We start from the raw sequence: 23,082 nt of genomic DNA on the forward strand, positions 1-23,082 counted from the left end.
TCTGGGTTGGTTTGTTGTTGCTGCTGTTGTTGTTGTTTGTTTGCCTTGTTATACACAAATATATATGTATGTATTAGTAAAGGACTGTTACTCCTTTTCCCATATCTTTGCCTGAAAGCTCCGTAATTTCGGACTATAATAATTTGGAGGGAAGGGGGTCACATTTTCTTTTCCTTCCTTGACAGACACCTCCCTTTCAAACCAAGACACTGTGTCTTACATTTTTCTTCCGATAAAAAGTGGAAGTTGCAGTATCAGTGGTGTCAGGGAGAAAAATGGCAGTAATTGCTTCCAGAAAAAGAAAAAACAACAATTTTGGAGTTTGCAGGCAACAAGAATAACAGCACTAGAACAGGACAGGTGAACAAAAAAGGGTGCAGAACTGCCAGCAAAAAAACAGGTTACAGAGTCAAAGAGAAGGCACTTAGCACTACAAGGATAATGGCAATTAAGGGACTCTGTAACGAAATTGATGAGTTTTATGACAGCTTATCAATTAAATAATGTCTCATTTACACTTTGTTAGAAAATTGATGCCAAAGAAAGGATTCTCTGCAAATGAAAGAAAGTATTCTACCCCCATCATATATTTGCTGTCCCTGCCTGGTGCTTAAAAAGGTCAATGGTGTGGACCTAAACTGCTCATCTTACCAAGATGTAATGAGCAAAAATCAGTAAGAAACCTAACAACTTTTTATTAGTTCTTTCAAACACAGCAGTCTCTCTGTGAGCAGTGACACTAAGCTTGAGACACTGATCAAGTGTTAATGTTGTTTTGTGGTGACACTGAGCACTTTCCCCACAGTTCCAAACACTGATTTCCCCCCTGAATTCCTTTCTGATTTGGCTTAATTAAGACTTTGCACTACACAACAAAGATTCAGTTGATTAAGAACACTAATCAGACCCTTCAGCTCATTCTGCAACAGGCCATTCCTGATTTGTTCAGTTTCCCTGAAGGAGATGCAATCAAGAAAATTTTAAAAATCCAATGCAGATCAGTCCCCCGCAGCTGTTTTTCCTTAATACAACATCACAAGAGAACAACTATGGATTTTTTTTACCTTCACAAGGGAGAACAAGCAAGAGAGTCTTTAATCTCAAACTAAGTCCTCATGTTTTTAGATGAACTGTCAATACCTTGCAAACCAGACTCACAGATGTGAAAATCCTCAGAAGTCAAGCTCTCATCAGAAGGAAGGCAGTGATACAGAAAATAAACTGGAGTCTCCTGAGTCTAAGTAACTTTCAGTAAATTCTGTTGAATGACCAAGAAAAAAATAACTGGACTTTCCAACTGACCTGCCGAAGGTTGATATAAACTGCATTTTGCAGAAACTCAGAGGCTTCCATGCTCCTCTTCTGTATTGCCAGGACTCTCACTGCCTTCACGCAAGCTTCCAGTTCAATCACACCAGCGTTCTTGTACTTGGAGAGGGAGAAAATTAAAATAATATTGAAGTATTGCACCCGTTAGATTTTATAAGCATTTCTGCTCAGCACATAAATCAGCTGTCACATTGTCCAAACCCAGCAATTCCTTAATGCTAATGACTACAGTGTTAAATTATCAACATATGCCCAAGTGAAAATTAAGGTGTCATCTAAAATATTATTATGCAAAACAAGCATTTTCAGCCTCTTCACTCACTTCTCTTGAGACACAGCACAGCTTCAGTCTGAAAGTTCAGATAAGGAGAAACTCTGGGAATACTGGTACCCTTTGGGATAACCTCATATAAATGGTTGGTTGTGGGTGTTGCGTCTGCAAATAAATTCTGCCTTCACGGTGCAAATATTTTTATTACTGCATCCATTTTCTCTTTAGTTAAAACAATATTCCTGACGACCAGAGAATTAGAAACCAATCTGAGTGTTCCAGTATCTGTTTGCAAAACCTTTGCTGTAAACGACTGTTAAGTGATTTAGCTTGCTTAAGGAAGGTAAAGAGACAATGCAGATGCCCACGGAACTGTTTGTGCTCAGATAACAAACAGGCAATTTTCTAGCCAGACAATCTGATCTGGTGATTTCCTCAAACAACACTGATACTGGATATTTGATTTGGCCCACCTCCTGCTGAAGTTAAGCTCTTTTCAGGTATTTATATCTGAAAACTAATGGGGGAAAGCAAGCTCATAACAAAATGCAAGAGTTACGCCAGCAAAGCTGTCCCATATTCCTCTCTCATGCATTTATATTGGCAAAAGCAAATCACTGGAGATTTAATCTATTTTAGAAAGTGCTACAAAAGTTTTTTCAGCTCAGTGAGAACACAGGAAATATGTAGAAAGTGCTGCTTCCTCAGCATTAGAGCAAGGAGTTACTCTGTCTGTAGGTCTAGAACAGACAGAAGGTAACTGCTCATCTTGCAGGGTTATAAATCAGTCCTGGCACAAAGCTTTTTGTTATTTCAAGTGAAGCTGCAGTGAAGCACAGTTACTACTTGTTGAGAGCATAGTGCATATTATAAATAAACAAAATATAAATATCCTGCCCTAAGCCCAACAAAGTCCAATAATTTTATACCTCTAGAGACATGATACTCTTTCTAGATGAGCAAGGTACCCTTAAGGTAACATTAAAAAGCTGACTGCATCCTTGACAATTACTGTTTTATTGAACGATTCAAATTTATCTGACACTATGCCCAGAACTATCACCTTTAATTGCTCCTGATCATAAATTAACTCATGCACACAACTGAACCTGTTTCATTTGGAGAGTCTCCCTTCAACTTGGACATGAAAATGCCTGTAATAAATATTTACAAGCTTAGTCTAAAGATACTTGAAAATACCTGAAATTAAAAAGTTGTTAAGTAACTCCACTGCAATACAATTAAACTTAGCTTTACTGTTGATGTGGACACTGAGCCTCTATTTTCACGGTACAAAATAGTTCTTTTTCTTTTCCTATTATGAATGTACACATTAAGATCCTTTACCATATCAGGCTCTGAGCATTTGCACAAAAACCTAAAAATTCCTCCAGGAGAGCTGGAAACTGTTTTACAAATTTCACTGCTTTAGAAGATCTTCCAAAGCCACAGAAGTTCACTGTCGAAAAGAACCTCAGTGATTTTTTTTTTTTAATAACCAGGATTACCTTGCCATAGTAAGAAATGGCTTCTTTATATTTTTCTATGATGTCTTCAGGACTAAGGCAGTTCTTGGCACGTCCTATCTCAGCACTGGTATCTGCATTTATCCCGTTGGAAGTCAGAGCACCTAGAAAAGAACAAGGTCAGAAATGAGCACAATGACTCTTGGCAAATGCTAAATACCTAAAAAGCAAACTAGGGTATGTTGTAGGTTTGACATAGAATACACAAAGTACACTTGCCCCACGTAGAAAGAAAGGAAATAATCTCTCACTTAATAAAAACCAAATATATTCATGATTTTTAGCACTTATCTGAGTGTTTATGAATAAAGTAACAGATTGCTAAAATTATATTATGGCTACATCTGAATACACAGTTTTAATCTGAACTATTCCTCGTTCTACTTTAAAACTGTGTTTCTAAAGCACACCTTAGGGGGGAAAAAGGCTCAGACAAAACACTAAGAAATTGGTTTTCTTACATAAGAAAGAAGGCAAGAGACAGAAAGGGTCTATATAAAGGATAAGAATGCGAAGTGGAAGCCAAGAAAATCTGGGGTATTAGAAAGAACATGAAAAATTTATTTATAGAATTTGATTTTATTGAGGAGTTAACATAATAAAAGTGAAAATACATCAAAGGTTTGGCAAGGCTCAATACCTTCTTACGGGTTGCTTAATCGGTAGGGTTTTACTGTAATTTAGTTAGGCTTATACAGTAATTTATTTCTCCAGGAGGTTTCCCTGCTAAGATGGTAAAAAAAAAATCTCTTGTGTTTCAGAGCTGGCCCTAACTCTCAACAGACAGCTAAAAACTACTGTGAAAGATATTTCTGAATATACTGAGGGAGCAGAAAGAATGTTTCTTTAAATACTTAAATGCTAAGGCAACTTTTTTCATATGGTTATTAACGTTGAGGAATCAGACCAAGCACATCTGTAGATTAACAATGTTTTTAGGGAAGCGAAAGATGTTTGTTCATGATGACTGAGAGAGCACCATGACACTACAGGACTACATGTGATCATTCAGGTTGGTCACTTCAAAAATATTTTTAAATCCTCACTACTCATGGAAAGAAATCCTGTTGATTAGAATTTATGGAAACACAATCACGAACTACAGTATTTATTTTGTGCCAGTTACCCTTCGGTCTCTGTAATTTCTCCAGATTTATAATCTAGTTTTGGCAAGTGGCAATATCTATACAATTGCAAAACACATCAAGTAACAGAAGAAAATACTTTGGAAACATGCAGGAAAATAATGTACCTGGATCAATGAGAACTTCCTGTGCCCCTAAAAGGAGGAACAAAAATGATTTTTTTCAGCCTTAAATAGAGCCAGCAAAGTAAGTTCTTATAATGTTTTATAACATCAGGCTTGAACAAAATAATCAGATTTATCAGGATCATCACTGCTATTTTGAAGGACTACCAATTATAATCAAGTAGTCACCGTATGTTAAATCTCATTTTGTTAATAAATAAATGTAAAAAGTCCCATAAACTTGCAATGAATTCTAAGATACATTAAGAAGACTTTCAGGATTTTCAGTGTATCATTTAAAGCCATATCCTTTTTTCTTTATCCTTATTGTTTTAGTTGGCAAGTTTCCATCACAGTCCACTTAGTATATTTTAATGCCAGGACCTACAGTACTTAATTCTCCTTGTGGGAGGCTCATTTAATCTGCACAATACTCTAGAATAACATTTTCAAGTAATTTTATCCCTTTTAATTGTTACTAATTTCACTCCGTCAAATTTTCTGAATAATTGAGTCATGTCAACCCAATAAGCCAGACTGTCCATGTAAGAGTTGCCAAGAGTATTGCAGAGTTAAGATTATCAGGTTATGTAACACCTCACTGCCCTAACCTTTGGTTAAACATGGCAATAAAATTGTTAATATCAAGGGTTAAGCAGCCAAAAACAATTATTTTATCAGCAAGACAGGCTCTCCCTTCAGTTGATTTGCTTGGATTCCAGACAAGTGAAGCAGAGATTTAGATCTAGACCCAAAGACATGCCAACACTTCACTCAAGTGTCCTAATTGTGCCTGGGGAAAGATGAAGGTCAGGCAACAAAATCAAGAGCTTAGAACTCCCAACAAATAAAATCCAGTGGAGAAACCCAAAACAGACAATGACCTAAGCATAAAGCAAACCAGACTCATCTTGTTTGACATACAAATCCCATAACTGACAGACCACAGCCAGACTTCCTGGCCAGGAGGAACTGGGAAACTCAGAATCTTCCTTTACACTGAAGGTTGCAAAGGCACATCCAGGAATTCGAGGGGACATGGCCTAAACCTGTCCCCATGCAAACTAAAAGGTTTAGATACCTGAGAAGTCAAAGTTGCCTTTTCACAGAATCACAGAATGGTTTGGGAAGGGACCTTGAAGACCATCAAGATCCAACCCCCTGTCCATGGGCAGGGGCACCTTCCACTACAGCAGACTGCTCAAAAACCCCATCCAACCTGGCCTTGAACACTTCCAGGGATGGGCAGCCACAGTATAGAGCAGAAGCTCATTTGTATTTTGGAGCTTCTCTTTCCAAAGTTGTTTCTATCTAAAGCAGACACCATATTTGCTGAGCAGCCAGGTCCTGTGCTGTAGCCTAAAAATGTCAAATGATGGAAATCACAATGGATTCCAGAGGAAGATGTTTCTCTTGTCTGGATCTGGGCAGGAAACTTCATCCTGTGAAGGCTGAAGTACAGGCACAAGAAGAGGTGTGATTCCAGGTACAAGAGGAAGCACTACAGGTAACTCTCTCATCTACATGCCTCAAAATTAGGCACAAATGTCAGTTCCAAGTGTGGCATTTCTTGATTTGTGCAGAATTTGGAAACCCTTTTTTTTCTGGCTTTATCCCACAGAAAGATACAGTGGAATTTATTCCACAGATTAAACAGTCCTCACAAAATTAATTACAGCGAAACAGATTATAACCAAAGGTGCAGTTTGAAAATATTTTAAATGAAAAGCACGGCAGAGACAAGAAAAGGTAATAAAAATAAACTTTCAGAAAACTTTGTAAGAAAATGACATCACAGCAACAGCTGTGCAGGAGAGAGGTCAGCAGTGCAGACCTAAAATCATAGAGAGCATAACTGGAGTTAGGGAACAATATCTAATGGGCCACAAAGTAATATTTTCATCTGCAGAGGATGACAAAAAAAAAAAACTGTGATCAGTTTTTCTCCACAGAAAAGTCCTTTGAAAAATTTTGTCATATGAAACTAAAAATTTATAAAATACAACTACACCAACAAGTTTGCAAACAGGACTTTGAAATAGAGAGATTTAAGTCTCAACTTAAGTAGAGACCCAGTAATAATATACCCAAAATATATCCAATTATTCTGATAGTTGTGACTTGTTACCTTCTTTGGTAACAAGGAGTACCCATGACAAACAAATAGATTGCAACATCTCCTATTAAATATTCATTGAAAAGTAGACAAAGGTCACTAACCAGGTGAAATTATAATAACCAACATAAAATGCGTTCATAGGTCATGGGACCAAATGCACAGATTTTAATGACTAGATATGGTATGAAAAATTAGTATTCTGTCCTGAAATAAGGTAATTTTACTGTCAATTATCTGGGTTCAACACACGCGGTTCTTAATAAAGATAATACAAAGCAGGTGTTTACTAGTGTGGTAGTTTAAATTTAGTTCGATGGATAGGTTGCTAAACAAATGAAAAAGCTGGTACCGCCTGTGCGATTTACATATTTAAAGAAAGAGCAAGGACGAGAAGTTTCTTCTGTTCCTGTTTCCCCCCTCTGGGGTGGCGAAGGTGGGAGGCCCCCGGGCCCCATCCCGAAGCGGGCCCGAGAGCCCCTGGCGCGGGGCGAAGCCGTCGGGAAAAGCCGTCGGGAAAAGCCGTCCCAGCTCCGCAGGCAGCCGAGGCCAGCCTGAAACGACAGCGCGGCTCCTGGGGCCGGCGGGCCCCTGCCGGGCAGCCAGCGCGGCTCGTGTGGAACCGAGCAGAAACAGCATGCAGCCGACAACGAGAGACACGGCGACTTCTCCCCAGCACGGAGCCAGGATAAGAAACAAGATCAACTTCTCAGCCGCAACTTAACAGGCACCAGCTTTCTTCCAAGTCAGAGAGAAAGGAAAAGTGAGATCACGTGAGGTGAAGCCAACATGGCAGAACCAAGGGCAGTAAAGCAGGCACTCCCAGCACCAGAGCAGAAAATTCTCCTTGCAAGCCTTGGTGAAGACTGTAATACAGCAATTTGTTTTGCCTATAATTCATAAGATGATGTACATGGGGGGATGTAGAAATCCACATGTAGTTCATGAGAAATACTCACACCAGAGTATACAGATGCGGTGAAAGACTTTTAGAGATTGAGAAGAGAGCCTTTACTTTCAGGCTGGAATAGCTCATCCTTAAGAGACTGAAACCCCATGACTGTTATGACCTATGATGAGCAGTGTGGAAAGACTGCAAGATTCATGGGAGGGATATTTTTTTACTGCAGCAGATTTCGGGCAGACTGTTTGTGAAAGTTTGAAACCACATTAAAGAAGTTTGCAGACAACCATCTTCCATGGGATGAATCCCATGGCACAGCAGAAGAAACTCTTTTACAAAAACATAAAGAAAGACTCTTAAGAAATTAAACACTGAACCCAACTCCATGTTTGTGTCCTTTGCGCGGGTTGGTGGAAAGAGGGAGGTACTGGAAGAGAAAGGTGTTGTGGGAGTTTGCTTTAATTTCTTATTATTTCTTTTTACTTTTAATTCTGTTAGTAATTAATCTTCTTTATACTATAACTGTTTAAGTGTGGACCTGTTTTGCCTTGAAGTCTTTCCATTTTCCTCGATAATCCTCATTTCACTTTGTTTTTATTTGTGGTGCTTGGTGCCTAACCAGCGTCAAACCACAACTACATCAGGACTTATAAAAGAGTAAGATGGGTGGTTGCTTCCTTTAGATTAAGGACTTAATTTTGACCACACTTCACGCAAGAGAACTTTACACCAGCATTTAAACCCAGCTATGTTTCAGTCCTGGGTGAGTACATACAAAGCAGCAGCTATGCTGGGTTAGCCCAAAGGCCCTGTAGCTCACACTAGTCAATGTGTTTTCACTTCCCTACCCCAGCCCAGCCTCTCCTGGAAGCCACAGAAACTTTCAGGAGCCATAACAGCATGTGACAAGTGTCAGGTTATGTGACAGGCTGATCTGCACAACTACAAAGGAGCAGAGAGGATCAGTGACCATCAGTTGAACCCCAGTAACCAAATCAGAGCCAGCAGAGCTGTGCGGGGGTGAAGCCCAGCAGCTCAGTTACACAGGCAGCTCTCTGGATCCTCTTACAGACTGGGGGGGTCACTGCCTACAGGGATATGGGGCTCATTATAGGGAAAGAACATCTTAGAACTGTACAAGATTCCTTTTGGGGTGTAGGGGATGAGCCAAAGACAAGAAGAAGGAGGGATTGAGGCAGTGTAGGTAACAAGCATGGAAAAACAGAGGGGAGTGCATGTGTGTGTGCTGGTCTAAGAAACAACAACGGGAATGGGCTCTGGGTCTCAGCCTCGTGGGTCAAGGTGCCAGCAACTGGTGCAGTCCAGTGGCCAGCTCCTGGACAGACTGAGGCTGTGTGTGTGTACCCTCTATGCTGCTCCAGGCCTGCTGGGAATTCCTGCTCAGCCTCCTATCTGCCGAGACCTGGGAACATGGAGCTACAGCAGCCTTGCCTCTGTCACACCACTCTGAATGACAAGGAGTTCCATGTCATACCTATAGGCTGGATAAAGAGTCATTCCTTTCATCTGCTTCGCCATCTGCTAAGCTGTCTGATGTCCTCCAGTTCTTCTTTTGAAAGAAACACTGAACCTTCAATCCCTACCCATCCTCTTCCACAATGTTCACTGTATTACGGATAACTCTCATGTTTCTCCTCAGCCATCTCTTTTGTAATCCAAGAGTTTAGAAAAAGTATGCTAAACATTAAAAATTACACTGGTTTATTGGCATTTCATTAATGAAATCTATTTATTTATTACACGTTGACCTTAGGAGAGCAAAAAAACTATGAATAAAATGTACCAAACTTTTCTTAATACATGCAGCTGTGCCATGTCGTATTTTATGAAACTGTCTGCATCTCGTCTAGCAAAATTCAAACTAACACAGACACTACTAACAATCAGGTGAAGAAACCAAAAACTTTGCAATTCTATGCAAAGCACATGTCTTAACATTAACACCAAAACAGAAACGTAATTGCAAAAATCTTTAAAAAAAACCAAACAACTCTTCCCCCAACCTCCCTCCTTTGATTAATCCTGTCATCTGCATAATTTTAGAGTTAGGAAATAGGGAGAAGTTTTTCAGATGTTCAGTGGTGGCAAACAGAATAAAACTGAAATGCCATTCTTACCTGGCCTGTGCCTGTTGCCTGCCTCAGCAGAAAGAGAACCTCCTTGAGCTCTGCGAGGTCCAACTTTACCTCCAGTGCCACCCGGATAGTGATAGATGACGGATGCTGAGCACAACCCCTCAAGGGCAGCTGCAGAGAAAAGAAAAAAAAGCCAACAGATTAGCAGAGACATTTGCAAGAAGTGAAGTATCACATCATACAGTCCATTTGCACAAACAAAATATACCTGAAATTGGAGGTCTAATGACAAAGGCCACAGAAAATTCTGAGATACTCAATGTGCTTTTCACCTCTGGGTTCACCCTCGGAACTCCCACTGCCCCAACCCTACTAAAACAATCTGCAGGAGCAAGAACTTGTCACTGTAGAGGAAGCTCACATGAAAAGCACTTAATCCAATTGGATGCAATTCCACAAAACCAGGTAAGATGCCAAAAGAGCTGACCAAGGTGAGACCACTCTCTCATCACCTCCAGCAGGTTCATGCCCATTGCGGGAAGTTTCTAATAGCTGGAAAAAGGGAAATGTCATCTTCTTTGAGAAGGAAGTACCAGTACAGACAGATCAACATCAGCTCCCTGGAGAGGCTACACAGAAACCCTTCTAGAAGCACATGAAGTGAAAGAAAGTGTCTGGGAACAGCACACATTGAGTTATTGAGGGTAAGTCAGTCTTTGGCAACCTCACTGCCTCCTATAATGAGATGGTAAGCTCAGTGGACAAAGGAACAGCAGTGGATGTTGTGTATTTTGGCTTTCAAAACATCTTTGGACATGCTCTCCCACAGAATGCTTGCAGCCAAATCGGGAAGACTGGGATAGCTGGCCTATCAGGTAGGTGGGAAATTGGCTGGACAGCCACACTCAAAGGACTGTGATCAGCCAAATGGCTGCCTGTGACCAGTGGTGTCCCTCAAGGGGACAATACTCATACCTTCATTAACTGCCTGGATGATTGCACAGAGCACACCCAGAAACTTCCTGGGTGATACCAAATTGAGGGGAACAGTAGGGCAGGCCTTCAATGCAGAGAGAACTTTCCAGGCTGGAGATAGGGCCTGACAGGAGCCTCATCCCAAAGCAAGGCTGGTGGAAGGCCATCAGAAGGGTCGGGGGACTGGAGTTCCTGAAGCAGAGAATATGAGAAGCAGAGAGAACTGGGCTTGCTCAGCCTTAAACAAGAGGCTGAACGTCAATGTCCCTGCTGCCTTCGAAACACCCAGTGGGAAGGCAGAGAGGAGATGGAGGCAGGTGCTTCTCAGAGGTGCAGAGATCGGATGAGAGTCAACACAAGCTGACACAGGAAGTTCTGCTTTAAGGTAGGACTAATTTATGTTTTGTTGTTGGGTTTTTCCAAATTATAACCAGCAAAATGTTAGAACAGGTTGCTCAAAGACTGTAGAACTTCCATCATTAAATACACCTGAAACTCAACTGGACAGGTCCCTCAACAACCTGATTTAACTGGATGTGATATAAGCAGGAGATCAGACTTACAGACTTACCAAATAATTTGGATTGGAAGAGTCCTCTGGAGGCCTCTAAGTATAATTTGAGGAATCCTGACCATTTAAATTTTTGGAATTGTAGAAGGAAAGAAGTGGGAGGTCAAAAGGTGTTAAGGTTTTCATAGTATGTAACCTGCAGGGCCATTAGGAATATAAATGGGTTTCCACATAGAATGAGAAAGCTAAAAGCAGACCTGGAAACAGTGATTGTCCTGAAAGGGTGTGAAACTGAGAAGCAGAAATTGTGCTCAAAGATCATTTGTATAGCCAATAAATAACAAAAAGCAGAAAAAAAGGAAAGGAAAGGATGGAGAAAAGGCAGGGAAAAAAAGCAAATCCTAGGACATACTATGAAAGGAAGTCATGCCAGTGGAAGTTTAACACTTGTGGCTTTGGTAGATGGAAAGGCAAAAATCTTTTCCTAACAGTCCACACTGGACATCCATAGGAAATATTTTTAAAATACCTGTACAAGCCAGTGAAGGAAATCAAATACTTTCCAAGGAATCATTAAAAAATCAGGCACAATTTTTAAATACATGCTTTACTACAGTAACACAATTTATCCTGTTTAGGTTTTCCTAAACACATTCCTTTCTCATATCTTTATTAAGCAATTTTTGCTTCAACTTAACTGTTACACCTGATATTCAGATGTTGGTCACCAAAATCATTCCTACTTTTCACGATGCCTAAGGAAATGATAGGGGATAGTTTGATTTACTTGGGTTTAGCAACTACCACCACTTAACCCTACCTCCAAGCCACAGGAAGTCATTGACAGAGCGCAGCAGTTCCACTGCCATGTGATAATGCACCAAGGAATCCTGCAGCATTCCAGCCTGCAGACACAGGTCTCCAACGTGCTTCCGCATCCGGCCCTGGCAGCGCTTCTTGTAGTGTCTGCAAAATGAAAGGTGCACTTTTACTGGCAGGGAATGCTTGTTTGAGGTAATAAACACCTGAAGTCCATTTTCTTTCCTCTTTAATAGCAGATCAACATTAATTTACTCTCTGTCTCTGAGCAAATATGAATGCTAACTAACGTAATATGCAAAAGAACCAACAATTTGAGGATATATTTGAGGAAAAAAGCAACGTATCACGTTTTGGCTACACAGCATTCACACAGCTAGAGTCACACCCCCTGAAAAGCTCCAAAGCAAGGTTCCTGCAGACTACAGTGAGTATTTGGCTGCCTTTCCAGAGCTGATATGCTGCTTTTTTGCTTTTTCAGTACACCCAAAAGCTCATTGTTAAGCCAGGGTGGTCTGCCTTCTTTCTTTCCCTCAGTAGGGAATGGATTGTTCTTGTGCTTAGGGAAACTGTTCTTGAATAAATCCCAACACTCCATGGATGCTTCCCATGGAATTCCTCACATTTTGGTTCTGAGCATATTAAAGGTGACCTTTCCAAAATCCTGCTCCAGCCCTCTGCCCTCCTCTGCTGGGACCCTCTCCACACACAGCCCAAAGGTGTCAGGGGCCCGGAACCTCCTCAGACCCCCCTGACCTCACAAACCTCCCCCTGCTCCCAGCCCCTTCTTTTAAAGGGATGATGAGTGAAAAAGCACAATCACTTCAGGCAACAGCTGACAGGATTTCTCTTCCTCCTCTTTTTTTTACATGTTAAAATAAATGGTGATGTTCTTTCCAAATGAACAGACAAAGCCTACTGAAGATATTCAACAGACACCTTGGTACAGCTGAAAAGGCAACTTGGGCATAAATCTGTGTGATAACAGCACTAACCTTATTACTTTATTTGTTTTCTAAGTAAGTTTCAGCTAAAGAAACATAAGAGATGTAAAGCAAGATACACTGGACTTGGAAAACACCCCATGGTTTAAGTGACAGTTCAGAACAACTCTGCTCTCCCAAGTCTATGAGCAATCCTCCTGTTCTCCCTCCTGGAAAAGTATTCCGTGGCAAGAATGTCCTTGCACTATAATTATAAAACTGTTTATGAGGGAGAAATTTAAATGTCAACTTAGATATTTTATTAATTTATCTGTTACTTTCAATAGTATGTCCTGTTGTTCTAACAATGTCTAAGTACACAGGGGTATGAAAATTGATTTTCCACACATCACACCAAGGAAAAATAGACTTTTATTTCTTTGGATGGTTTAAACTAAAATAAAAGTTTATCAGAAATGAAACTGTAATGAAAATAATTGCTGTAGATGTCATTCTTTATTGTATACATGAAGTCCAAAGAATCTGGCAAAAATACAAAGAGCTATCTTGGATTGACATAGTTCTAAACTTTTCACTTTTAGATGTAGTGATACTTTTTCAATTTAATTAAGTTCATCAGAATAGCTGTTGAACAGGTTGCCCAGAGAAGCTGTGGATTCCCCATCCCTGGAAGTGTTCAAGGCCAGACTGGGTGGGGCTTGGAGCAACCTGGTCTAGTGAAAGGTGTCCCTGCCCGTGGCAGAGGGATTGGAATGAGATGATCTTGAAGGTCCCTTCCAGCCCAAACCAGCCTGTGATCTTTTAAAAAGTTACCGGGGCTATTTGAACTTAACAACTTCAAACAAAAAAGAAACCCAAAAAAACCTAGGGTAACACCCACTCTCCAGATGCTAAACTCTTATTCCCTAGAGTGAGAACTTAATATAAGAGGAATGCCAAGATTATGGAATGAAACCAGGTTTGGGGCAGTGGGGGTTCTTTTCCAGCAAAGAACTTCCCAAAGGACCCTAGAGATGAACTGAAGTGTCACTGAAATAATCTCCATAAGGCATCTGAACAGATTGTCTTCATGAAGTCTGTAATGTAGAAATGAAAAAAGGGAAAGAGGCACGGAACATATAAAATATAATGGTAGGAATAAGGATATTCATTTATTTCCCTTAGATTTTAAGGCAGAAAGGCCAAGAGAAATGTCAAGAATCCAAACAATTTCATGTTACTGGTTTATTTGCCTTCAAGGCTGTTAGTTTGGCCAAAGAGAAGCAACTTTTCAGGCAGCAAATAATGTCTTACTCCTTGCAGTTGGTTTGGAAGAAGGAGATGAAGAGAAAGTAACTGATTTATATGGATCAGGACAGAAATTTAAAAAGAGAAAATATATATGAAGTACAGACAATGGCCTTATAAAAACTAAAGAGAAAAGCTATGGGAACCAGTATTACTGTCTACAAAAAAAATGGAAATAATAAAAGGAGACAAGAAGTATGTCTCCTATTGCTTCTCTCCATCTAAAAAGTTACAAATAATTCCTATATAAATGTATGCACTTCTCTGATCTATCACACCATATTCACAATTGATGTGAAGGTGTTGACATTAAATGAAGCTCAATACAACTGTTGTTCTTTATCTTTCAGATGTGTCAAGAAATTGAAATATTTATATTTTATTTTTCAACAAGCATATATTTAATAGATCTGTTTAAGAAAAAAAATACAAGAAAACTTAAAGTGAAAACTAAAACTGCTCTGTATGAACTATGGAAGGGCACCAAATCTTACCAAGATTTCAGTCTGAGCTTTGAGTTATAGAAAAATAACTCTATCAAAAAAGTTCCTTTGCAATCTTGAATCATCATTGCACAGGAGAATATAAATTGGTTATAAATCAGATTTTCCTAATGTCTGTACTCCAGAATGACAATAACATTTTAAATGTTATATTGCTTTAATTTTTTTGTTTGTTTTTCACATAAGTAGTGGGATTGGAGAATCACTGTTCCCTTACACAGCTATAATTCCTTTCAAAGATGCCACTGCTTCCAACTCCCTGTCTCTACACTTTCAAGCAATCTCTATGTTTATGGACAATTAAATTTCTTATTCTCTCAAAACTGTAGTTTGTAAGTGTTTTTCCAGATTTTCCAGCTAACATATGATTATGTTCATAAATATGAGTCATAGAGCAAAGGAAAGGAGATGATGCTTGACTTCTAAATCAGGACCTGATACCGGAATCGTTTCGATCACGCTGCCTCACCAACAGCTCTTCCTAACCTAATTTTGCTGCTGGTTTACACACATGTCAATATATGTGAAGTTTGAAGGCATTTATTCACCCAGACATCAATAAACATTGCTCATAAAAACCACTGTTCTTTGAGAAACTCTCCTTATTTATAGACAAACAGATAATTTATTCCCAGTGATGAAGAAATTTACTATTAATTATTCAAAGACTGAATTCACTCCACCTATTTTTAGGCTCTTCAAGGTATTGCCAAGACAGGATCCATCTCTTATAGTCCCTGCAAGTCTTTGCCATCCTCTTGGAAGATGTTTTCTTACTAATGACAGAGTAAGTTTGCACCAAACAGATGTATAAACTGTGTCTTAATTAGGCACTCACAATTAAGTACAATGAATTAAATTCTTTCAAAAATGTCCAAAAAGACAGAAGGCAAAGACTTCAATGAGACAAAAACCACTCTCCACAGACAGCAAAAGTTAATTTACTTCACATTTGGGAAGCCTCTTTTCAAAAAAATCCAGTATCTACATCAGGCCCTTAAAATCACATCCAAGTGACACATTGTTTCTTCAGTGTGTACTGGGGTGCAAATTTAATGGGAAAAAAGTCCTATATGCATATATATTCACATATATTTTTAGATATATATATATCACCATAAAATGATGATTGCTCATTTTAATACTGAGCTAGTTTTGCTTCACAATTTTAGCTGAAGAACCTGAAAGTGAGACGTTTACAGATATATTCTGATTTATTTTTTATTTAAACACTGTTTAAATATTTTGGCTCTCTCCTGCTTCATCCTAATCTATTTAGGGACAGGAAGCCCGTGTAAATTAACAACTACTTCCTCTAGGATAAGAGGACAACCTTTTTCTAGGCCAGTTCCTTGTAGCACCCTACTGCCAAGAGCAGTTCGTATTAATTTTTCCGCCAGATCATTTACAACATTAAATTTCAAAGAAGCACCTAAAGTCTGCCCCTACAAACTCCTTCCTGAGTGTGATGCACTCAGAAACATCCCCAGGGAAGGCAGTATCACCTCACGCAGGACCACCCATGGAATGCTCCTTGGTGTCAGTCACCCAAACTCCTCTTCTGAAGGTCCTCACCACAGGGAAAAATTCCATTGACTACAGAACTACTTTAAAATCTGATTTTCTAAAGTTAGTTGGGTTAATTCTCTACCAAACACACTCTGATATTGACAGGAATAACCACAATCATGGCCAGTGACCACTGCTACTACTTCAAAGTAGAGGGCAATGAATCTGTTCAAGGAACTACAAAGAACTACTGCATATCCATTTCTGACTCATTTGCTCTACAGGATATGTGCTTTATTCTTTCATCTCCAGCTCTTTTCTAGGATCCCAGGATAATGTGAAGGAAAATTCAGTGTAACAGTGTTATATTTCACGACAGAATTTATTTTCACTACAAACCATCCAGAAACAGGGTTTGACAGAATTTCTGGATCCTCAAAATTTGGCTAAATTTACAAACAAGAAACATGCAAAATCAATTTCCAAAAGTATATACATGCAAAATGCTCCAAAAAAAATTTCCATCAATCAAGTTCTACTAATTCCAGTTAGCATGCAGAGCTATAGATATCACCAATCATAACATTATCCAGACTTAAAGAGACACAGCTACAGCGTTGGATCAACTGCCAGAACTTTTGATTTTTGGAAACCAAACACAGGCAGCAACAGCTTCATGGCTTTGGAGTTTAAAAAATAAAGCAAATTCCAGAGGCCAGCAGCCACCTAAGCAGACTATGTGTGTCCTACAAAAAAACTCAGCATTGCTACCAAATATAATTGCCAAATGCACCAAAAGGGGACAACTGCAGTGGTGAGGCTCCAGGCAGCAATTATTTTTGTGTGTACTGAAAAAATAAAGATAAAAAGCAACACTAAAATATGCAATGAAGGCAAAGTGGAGAGGCAGGAGATGGGAAAAAAGCTAACTATTTTCAAAGATACACAATCACAGCCTACCTTTTTAGACCCAACAACAAACTCACAGGGCAGTATGAGAGAAGAAGGGGGAAAAAAACCAGAAAGGAACAAAACAGAAATTAGAAAGACAGAGAACAGAAAGAAAATTAACAGCCACATACAGATACTGAGATCATCAACTTTGATAAATCAGTGCTCAAATCCCAGCTATGTCACCATGTAGAGAAAAACGCATCTATAAACAGGGCCCTACATTCTCATCACTCCACAGCATTAAATGGAAGCCAGTATTAAAAAAGAAAGAACCTAAGACACAAACTGTTGTAAACAACATTAAAATGAGCTTATCCAAGTAGATTTACAATCATACTTAAGTATGTTCATTTTTTTTAGCTGAAAACAGAAATAAAATTGAAAACTTAAATGGGATTTTCAGTATTTCTGGCTCATGTTTCCTAGTTTTCAGTTTGTAGGACTTTTTTATCATAATGAGAACATGTGTTTCCATTGTTCTCCATCAATCTCCCAGCCTCTATGAATAACTATCAAGCACAACTGATTTCAGAAACTTTTTCAATTGTCCTCAGGAGCCCTGGGACCACAAAAATATTTTACCCAATTTACAGCTGAAGAACCGGAAAGAAAAAATAAATCAATTTGCCAAAATCCCCTCTTGGCTGAATGCCCCAGGAATTAAACCAAGGTCAGACTCTCAGTCCTACAATTTCTGTTTAACAGAACAACCTTTCTTCAAAACTTTTTAGGACTTAATCCACTATTTTTCATACAGAAAGTTTTCTACCAGCCATAAAAAGTTCTTATTCACACATAAAACAGTGAGTATGCTGTCACCTCAGTACCAGTTCTGGGAATGTGTCTCTCCTGCTCATTACACAAGCAACTTGCAAAAGATAAAGATCATCCTCATTTTTTCCAAGAATTAACTTACTTGAAATGCAGCATAATAATTCACCTTCCTAATTTTGCATCTTAAAAGAAATCAATCATGTTGCAATTATTATGTAACCAAGCTAATGAAAGTCTTGTAACTGGGTGAGGGAGAAGATCAGGTTTATATATATAGCCCTGATCATCACATAAGTATTAACCTTAGTATTTGACAATAAAATACTTGGAGACGAGTATCTTTTAAGAAACAAACAATGTTCAGTAGTTTTAATTAGTCTTCAAATCCCATGATCAGAATTACTGTGTCCCTTGTAAATTCTTAACATATTTACCCTCAATCTATCATCCCAATATCTCCAGGTTACAGCAGCACCACACATTTAATGAGACCCTTGCTAGACACTGAAATTTAACTTCAATTTTAGAAGTTATAGGTAAAGAGATGCTTATTTAGCCTAAGTAGGCATCCACAATTACAGCAGCAGAGACACACTCTCTGTTACAAGCATAAAGAGTGTGTCTTCTCTGCCATCTATTTAATATAGAACTTTTGTGCTTTTTAAGTAATTGGTTACACACTGACTCGGAGGTTGGGATACATCATACAAAAAAACTGGAAATGGACAGACACTATAGAAAAAAGATCAAGGTACTTTCTTTGCCTTTAACCCTTGGGAAATTTCCACCTTTTCTAGAAAAAGCTGTTCATTTCCCTCAATATCTCAATACCATGTTTTTCTTTCTTTCTGTAAAATTACTATGCTGACAGACTCAAAACCAACAAAGTACCAAAAGTTGTTCTACCAGATCTTTTCATACCCACTTCCTGCACTCAAAACAACCTTGAGGCCTCCCTGAACAGAATTACATCCAGTCTTGCAAAAACAGAAACTGGTTTCTATTGAAGAAGGTCCTTCCTAGCCCTGTACCTCCCTGGTACGCAGTGCTTTCCCTTAATTAGTGAATCTGTCACTACAGACGGGAATGTGCTAAAATAAAATCCTGTAATTGCAAGCCAAGCAATAAAAATCTCCCAAGTAATAAAATGCAATATTATCACTAGTTCACATCCAAAGACTTTGGCTTGACAGTGTAAGTTAGTGTAATAAACTGATCTGAATTCAACCGTATTCCATGAACCTGAATTTCTGCTTTACAACACAGAGGTAGGAGATGCATCAGGCTACTTGAAAGGTGCCTAGAAAGGTTCCTGTGCAGAGAAGCTAAAAATATATTTTCATTCCGCTTTCTGAAGTTTTAATGTATAAATCCTAAGTTTTAAAACAATCAGAAGTACTAACTTCACAGCAAAATAAAACTGAAGAACTTTCTTACTATTGAACGGAACAATTAAGAGTATTTAGCAACTTTTCCTTGAGCAGTTCGGTGCAGCAAACATTTCAAGTACATCCATTGATCCAGACTTACTGAAAACCTGTTTGGTATTCAAACCTTCCAGCAAGGGTGTGTGCAGAGCTGAGCCAGTGATTAACTCTGGATAAACCCCTGTGTCCACACAGGCAGGGTCACACACCTTCCATTCTGCAAAGAACTGAAGCATCACCCTGAATCTGTTTGAACTCCTCACTGCAACAGCATAAAATACCTGCTTGGAGATGTGTGGACACATTCTGCTGTCACTCGAGCTCCCCACCAGTTCAGAACTTCACAAAGAGTATTTATTTCCCACTAGCTACAGCACAGCCACTGCTCAGAATTAAGTCATTTATCTAAGAAATCGATTTCCAAAGTACAGTTTTTTAGAAGACACAACTGAACAGCAGAATTAATTCTGATTTTGAGATTCTTGGCCAACAGTTCTCATTTTCTATCTAACTGGAATGGGAAATTTTGATTACATTCAATCAAATTTCATTCAAACTGAGTAATTAAAGACAGGATTCTAAAAAGGCTTGTCCAGTGTACACAACTTTACCACCCACGTACAAAAAGCAGCAACACAGTAATTTATTCTGATAATTGAATAATAGCGCAGGGACAAACCAGGGACCACCGAGTCAGAGCCAGTTCAAGTGCTCACGAAAAGGAGCAGGGCACAGGAGTACTGCTGGTCCTTCAAGCACCCACAGATAATTTAACAAAAGGCTTCAAACTAATTAGCAATCTGGAATGCTTTCTTCCCATTTCCAAGGCCAGGACTAACTATGCAGGCAGAGCTGATTCATGTGATCTAAAAGCTTCACAACCCTGCCTGGACAGCTCTGGACAACCCTGCCTGGACACCTCTGAGCTTTTACACACAGTAATAACCTCTGTTGGCATCCCTACAGTACAACACAGGTATGAACACTACTGCTTCCAAACACACCCTGTGTTTTGATAGGGCTTCCACACCTCTGTCTTTGCCAGGACAAAAGGTGGTTGCTTCCATCGCCTGGATTTGACTGCCAACAGCAGAGTCAAACAGATTTTGCATCTGCCTGTAGCTATCAAGCCAGAATTACTTATCCCTTGCACAAGAACTATGCAACACTCAAATCTGACAGATGAGTATGCAAATGAGGAGGAAGGAAAAGTGGGGGAACTCTAACATACACAAAACCAAACAGTTGTAGCAAACAGGTAGCAAAACATGACAGGTAAAAAGCAGTAACAAATAACTACATAAAACAAAGAAAGACAGGGAAAGATGCTGGACTTCATAATCAAAATAAACAGTCAGTCTCATAGAATGAAAAAGTAGACAGAGGCTTAGAGGAAAAAATACAGTAAGTAGAATTAGTCAAATACTACTCAACATAATGTAAAAATAGTTTCATTGATGCTAACTGAATTTTTTTTGTTAATACTGTGTATCTTTAAAACATTGGAAGCTTTCCAGCAAAAGTCTCATTACAACAGAATCTGTCAAACCACTCCTGTGACTTCTTCCTACTATTTGATGAGCTTCATCAATTAAATGTATATATATGTAAACAAGCTCAGACCATCAAATATGCTGAGCCTACAAGTTAAATTCTCAGACACAGTAAGATCAGGACACAGCCTCTGTTGGAATAAAGCTCACCTTGTCCTTTCTAATAGGCTTATTCTAAAGGCTGGCAAGTGCCACAGATGTGTGTTTCTAAGACCTGCAAGCTGACAAAAGTAGCTGCTTACCTACTATCGGTGTCCAGACCTACAAAATCCTTCTTCTCAAAAGGAACACAGAGGAGGGGGATCTTGTCTCCAGATTTATCAGTGGCTCTATCAAGCCGCTTTGACTCCAGCACTATGAAGAGGGACTCAATAAAATCTTCTATTCTCTTCTCCACAGTTTCACACTCATCATAACTGGGATAAAATGCCACATCCGTGCGGGGCTGCTCTGCAATCTCTCCTTGAAGCCCAAAGACAAACAACCGGGAATCATAGAGAGTAGAGCCATACATTTCCTTCTGAAGATGGAATTTTTCAAAAATCTGAGGCCATTCCTTGGCAGAAGAACATTCCGTGATAGTGATCAGCCCCACGACTTTGCGGTGTGTCTGAAAATCCCCCCACTCGTTGTTCTCTGGGGGATAATGGTGCCTGTATCGGATGTAGAGCACTCGCTGCGAGTCACGCACGTTAACTTGGCTCACAGCTGAAATCCGCTTGTAGATCCTGAAAAAGCTCTCTTCAGGTACAATGCCAATGGGCTGAACCACGACCAGGAGGGTCTGATGATCCTCAGCACATTGCATGTAGTCAGGAACACTCATTTTGCATCAACTGCACGCTAGTGAAAGAAAAACGCGTATTATTTCTTAACATTCAGAAGTACACGGGGTTGCTGTATCAAACAGATGCTAAACACTTCTCCATCCTGAATATATGTGCTGCGATACTAATATTTGCTTCACCATTTTATTCAATCTTCAACATGTAGCTTACTGATGTTACACTGTGCACAAGGAGTACTTTTAGTTACCTATCAAACAAAAATCTGTAAATTAGGGTTTTCCAACTGAACCTCACTCCCTGTACAGCTACACGAGCCAGTTCACACATGGGGCAGCAGAGTCTCTACCACAACCACTGGGAAGAAATACCAGCTCAGAAGAGCCTGTCAGATTCAGGCTCTTCAGTCCCATTTTCTTGGGGAAATATGGAAAATTGTGTGGAGTGAGATGTAAACAGGCACCAAATTGGGATCACCAAACTTTACACAGCTGTCAGTGCTCGTGCATGGTCAAGCAGAGGAAAATCAGGGCCAGAACACCTATTTTTGAAGAAAAGTGGAATCTTGCTTTCTCAAAACACACATAGGTAAGGACTAGGCAATGTTTTCTGCCTTTACATTTAAGTATTTAGAATTCCTTTTCTCCTGAGCTCTCTAAAACTGATTACTGTACTGCAGCTGGGTCTTGAACGAAGATGCACATCCCTGAGTCCTTTCATGTCCTGGACCCCACGGATCGCTTGGTGAATTTCAGCTCCAAAGCACACCCTGAACCGTAAATATCACCAAAAAATACAAACAAACCAGTTCTCCGCAAAACCAAACACATGGACAAAACAAAACAAAAACAGCCCAGCTTAGACTTGACAACATCGGTATTACAAGCCGAACAGTGAGTTCCGAGCCCACGGGGGCACAGACAGGCAGCTGCCTTGAAGAAAAGGGCTCCTCAGAACTATGGACTGTACCTCCCCTCTCCCACGGCACTGCCCGCGGTCTGCCCAGCAGCCGCAGTCCCAGCGTGCAGCCCCATTCCCAGCGTGCAGCCCCATTCCCAGGGTGCAGCCCCATTCCCAGGGAAGCAGCACCGTCCTGGCACTTCCCCCCGGCAGGGGCCGCAGCGGGCGGGCAGGGGGCGAATGGCAGCTCCCGCTCTTCCCTGTCCCCGGGCATATCCCGCGCTGGGCCCGCCAAGTTTAGCATGGAAAAGGAATAAACTGCAAAAAGAGCCAAGCGTAGCAGAGGCGCACACCCCTCGGGCAGCGAAAGGCGCAGGGCAGCTGCTTTGGGTAACCGCGGAAGGGGCACTGACAGCCCGGGCAGGAGCCGGTCTTTGGGCAGCGGGGACGGGCAGTAATGGGGGACGGGACACTCACAGCGAGGACAGGAACCGCTCTAGGACGGGGGGACGGGGCACTCACAGCCAGGACAGGAACCGCTCTAGGACGGGGGGACGGGGCACTCACAGCCAGGACAGGAACCGCTCTAGGACGGGGGGACGCGGCACTCACAGCGAGGACAGGAACCGCTCTAGGACGGGGGGACGGGG

The 23,082-nt window shown here is 40.2% G+C and overlaps 1 protein-coding gene across 8 annotated transcripts in view; it reads right to left on the bottom strand.

The window, feature by feature from the left end:
- Window positions 1-23,082, bottom strand: part of TRAPPC9 (trafficking protein particle complex subunit 9) — a 461,101-nt gene that overhangs the window by 437,503 nt on the left and 516 nt on the right. For 4 of the 8 annotated variants that reach the window (XM_042036518.1, XM_042036517.1, XM_042036515.1 and 1 more), the window contains exons 2-7: window positions 20,990-21,590; window positions 11,798-11,943; window positions 9,534-9,662; window positions 4,379-4,405; window positions 3,109-3,230; window positions 1,303-1,428 (exon numbers count right to left, since the gene is read on the bottom strand). In XM_042036518.1, coding sequence (XP_041892452.1) covers window positions 1,303-1,428; window positions 3,109-3,230; window positions 4,379-4,405; window positions 9,534-9,662; window positions 11,798-11,943; window positions 20,990-21,573 — 1,134 coding nt within the window. In that variant the 5' untranslated portion in view covers window positions 21,574-21,590. The other 4 variants (XM_042036520.1, XM_042036519.1, XM_042036522.1 and 1 more) reach the window with 4 other exon arrangements.

This window comes from Corvus kubaryi, unplaced genomic scaffold, assembly GCF_017639235.1.
Source record: "Corvus kubaryi isolate FWS band 111438036 unplaced genomic scaffold, C.kubaryi_AGA036_p1.0 37385, whole genome shotgun sequence".
In the NCBI taxonomy this organism is placed as follows: Eukaryota; Metazoa; Chordata; class Aves; order Passeriformes; family Corvidae; genus Corvus; species Corvus kubaryi.